Here is a 1,988-nt window from a genome sequence, read left to right on the forward strand (position 1 = left end):
TTATCCCAACACTAATCTTTATTGTTTCTAATCAAGAAACAATAGTATCCAATTGACAGTGAATAACAATTCATACCCTAAAGCTCACAACTAGCTTCAAACTAGATTATTTCTCTATACTATTTACCCCAATTGCACTCTTCATAACATGATCAATTATAGAATTCTCCATATGATATATACACTCAGACCCTAAGATCAATCAATTCTTCAAGTATCTACTTATATTTCTAATTACTATACTAATTCTACTTACTGCCAATAACCTCTTCCAGTTGTTCATTGGATGAGAGGGAGTAGGAATTATATCATTTCTCCTCATCGGCTGATGGCACGATCGAACAGATGCCAATACCGCAGCCTTACAGGCAATTCTATATAACCGTATTGGAGACATTGGCTTTATTATAGCCATAGCCTGATTTGCTATCAACCTCAACACATGAGAATTTCTTTTCTTTTCTTTTTTTTTTCCCATTGAGCTTTTATTTGTATGCCTGTGTTACATCCCTAGAAAAAGAATCCCAGGATCTTCCCTCCTGTGTGTTTTCGTCATGCTTATTCATGGTCCATGATGCCAGCTGAGGTTGTCAGTACAATGAAACCAAACTGGCGGGATGGAAGCAGATTATTCTGCCATTTTTCTAGATCTTTCAACTGCACGTCAAATCTGGGGCTTATCACTCCACACTTGTTTAACCTGCCGGTGAGGTTCACCACGATCTTCCCAGCTCTGTGATCGTCAATGATTTCAAACTCGCCAATGTAACCATGCTTCATCATCACAGTCAGAAACCTGACGATGACTTTGGAGCACGGCCTGATAAGAACCTGGCGCTTGCCTCTCTTCTCGGCATTGTTGATGCTCTTGAGAGCATCGGCCAGGACGTTCATGCGCACCATCGAGGCGGCACGGAAAGATGGCGGAAAGAGGACGGGAGGAGCGAGAGCAAGCAACACACGAGAATTTCAACAAATATTTATATCAGACAACAATATCACTATCCTCCCACTAATTGGACTAATCCTAGCTGCCACGGTTAAATCCGCACAATTTGGCCTTCACCCATGACTACCCTCAGCAATAGAAGGCCCAACTCCAGTATCAGCATTACTTCATTCAAGCACAGTAGTAGTAGCCGGAGTTTTCCTTCTTATCCGGTTCCACCCCTTATTAGAAAACAATAAAACTGCCCAAACACTAATTTTATGCTTAGGAGCAATCACCACCCTGTTCACAGCCCTATGCGCTCTCACACAAAACGACATTAAGAAAATCGTGGCTTTCTCTACTTTAAGTCAACTGGGGTTAATAATGGTTACAATCGGAATTAATCAACCTCACCTAGCATTCCTGCACATCTGCACCCACACTATTTTCAAGGCTATACTCTTCTTATGCTCCGGATCAATTATTCACAGCCTTAACGACAAACAAGACATCCGAAAAATAGGAGAGCTCTACAAGAATCTTCCCTTTACATCCTCTGCCCTTACTATTGGCAGCCTAGCCCTCACTGGTATACCTTTCCTAACAGGCTTCTATTCAAAAGACCTAATCATTGAATCTGCAAATATGTCTTACACCAACGCCTGAGCCCTTATTATTACCCTCATTGCTACCTCCCTTACAGCCGTCTACAGTACACGAATCATCTTCTTCGCCCTACTAGGGCAACCTCCTATCCAACTCTTATCATTATTAATGAGAACAAACCATAACTAATTAACTCTATTAAGCATCTCGCACTTGGAAGCACTTTTGCAGGATTCCTAATTTCTAACCTCATTACACCAAACATACCCCAAATAACCATACTTTTATACATAAAAATAACCACCTTATTTGTTACTATTCTAGGCTTTACTATCGCCATAGAACTTAACCAACTTAGCCTCCACCTAAAAATAAGTACACAATCTAACTCCTTTAATTTCTCAAACATACTAGGATTTTTCCCTGCTACCTTACCTTAATCTTTCAGCAA

General features: G+C 40.5%; 1 protein-coding gene across 1 annotated transcript; it reads right to left on the reverse strand.

The window, feature by feature from the left end:
* Window positions 1-479: 479 nt before the first annotated feature.
* On the reverse strand, window positions 480-948 carry LOC133754809 (small ribosomal subunit protein uS8-like). Its single transcript, XM_062185201.1, has one exon. The coding sequence runs from the start codon at window positions 901-903 to the stop codon at window positions 559-561; it is 345 nt and encodes a 114-aa protein (XP_062041185.1). The 5' UTR covers window positions 904-948; the 3' UTR covers window positions 480-558.
* Window positions 949-1,988: the final 1,040 nt, after the last annotated feature.

Source organism: Lepus europaeus, unplaced genomic scaffold, assembly GCF_033115175.1.
Source record: "Lepus europaeus isolate LE1 unplaced genomic scaffold, mLepTim1.pri SCAFFOLD_29, whole genome shotgun sequence".
NCBI classification, from domain to species: Eukaryota; Metazoa; Chordata; class Mammalia; order Lagomorpha; family Leporidae; genus Lepus; species Lepus europaeus.

Excerpts from the sequence above, each read along its gene's own strand:
- LOC133754809 (XM_062185201.1), bottom strand. The coding sequence starts at position 903 with ATGGTGCGCATGAACGTCCTGGCCGATGCTCTCAAGAGCATCAACAAT.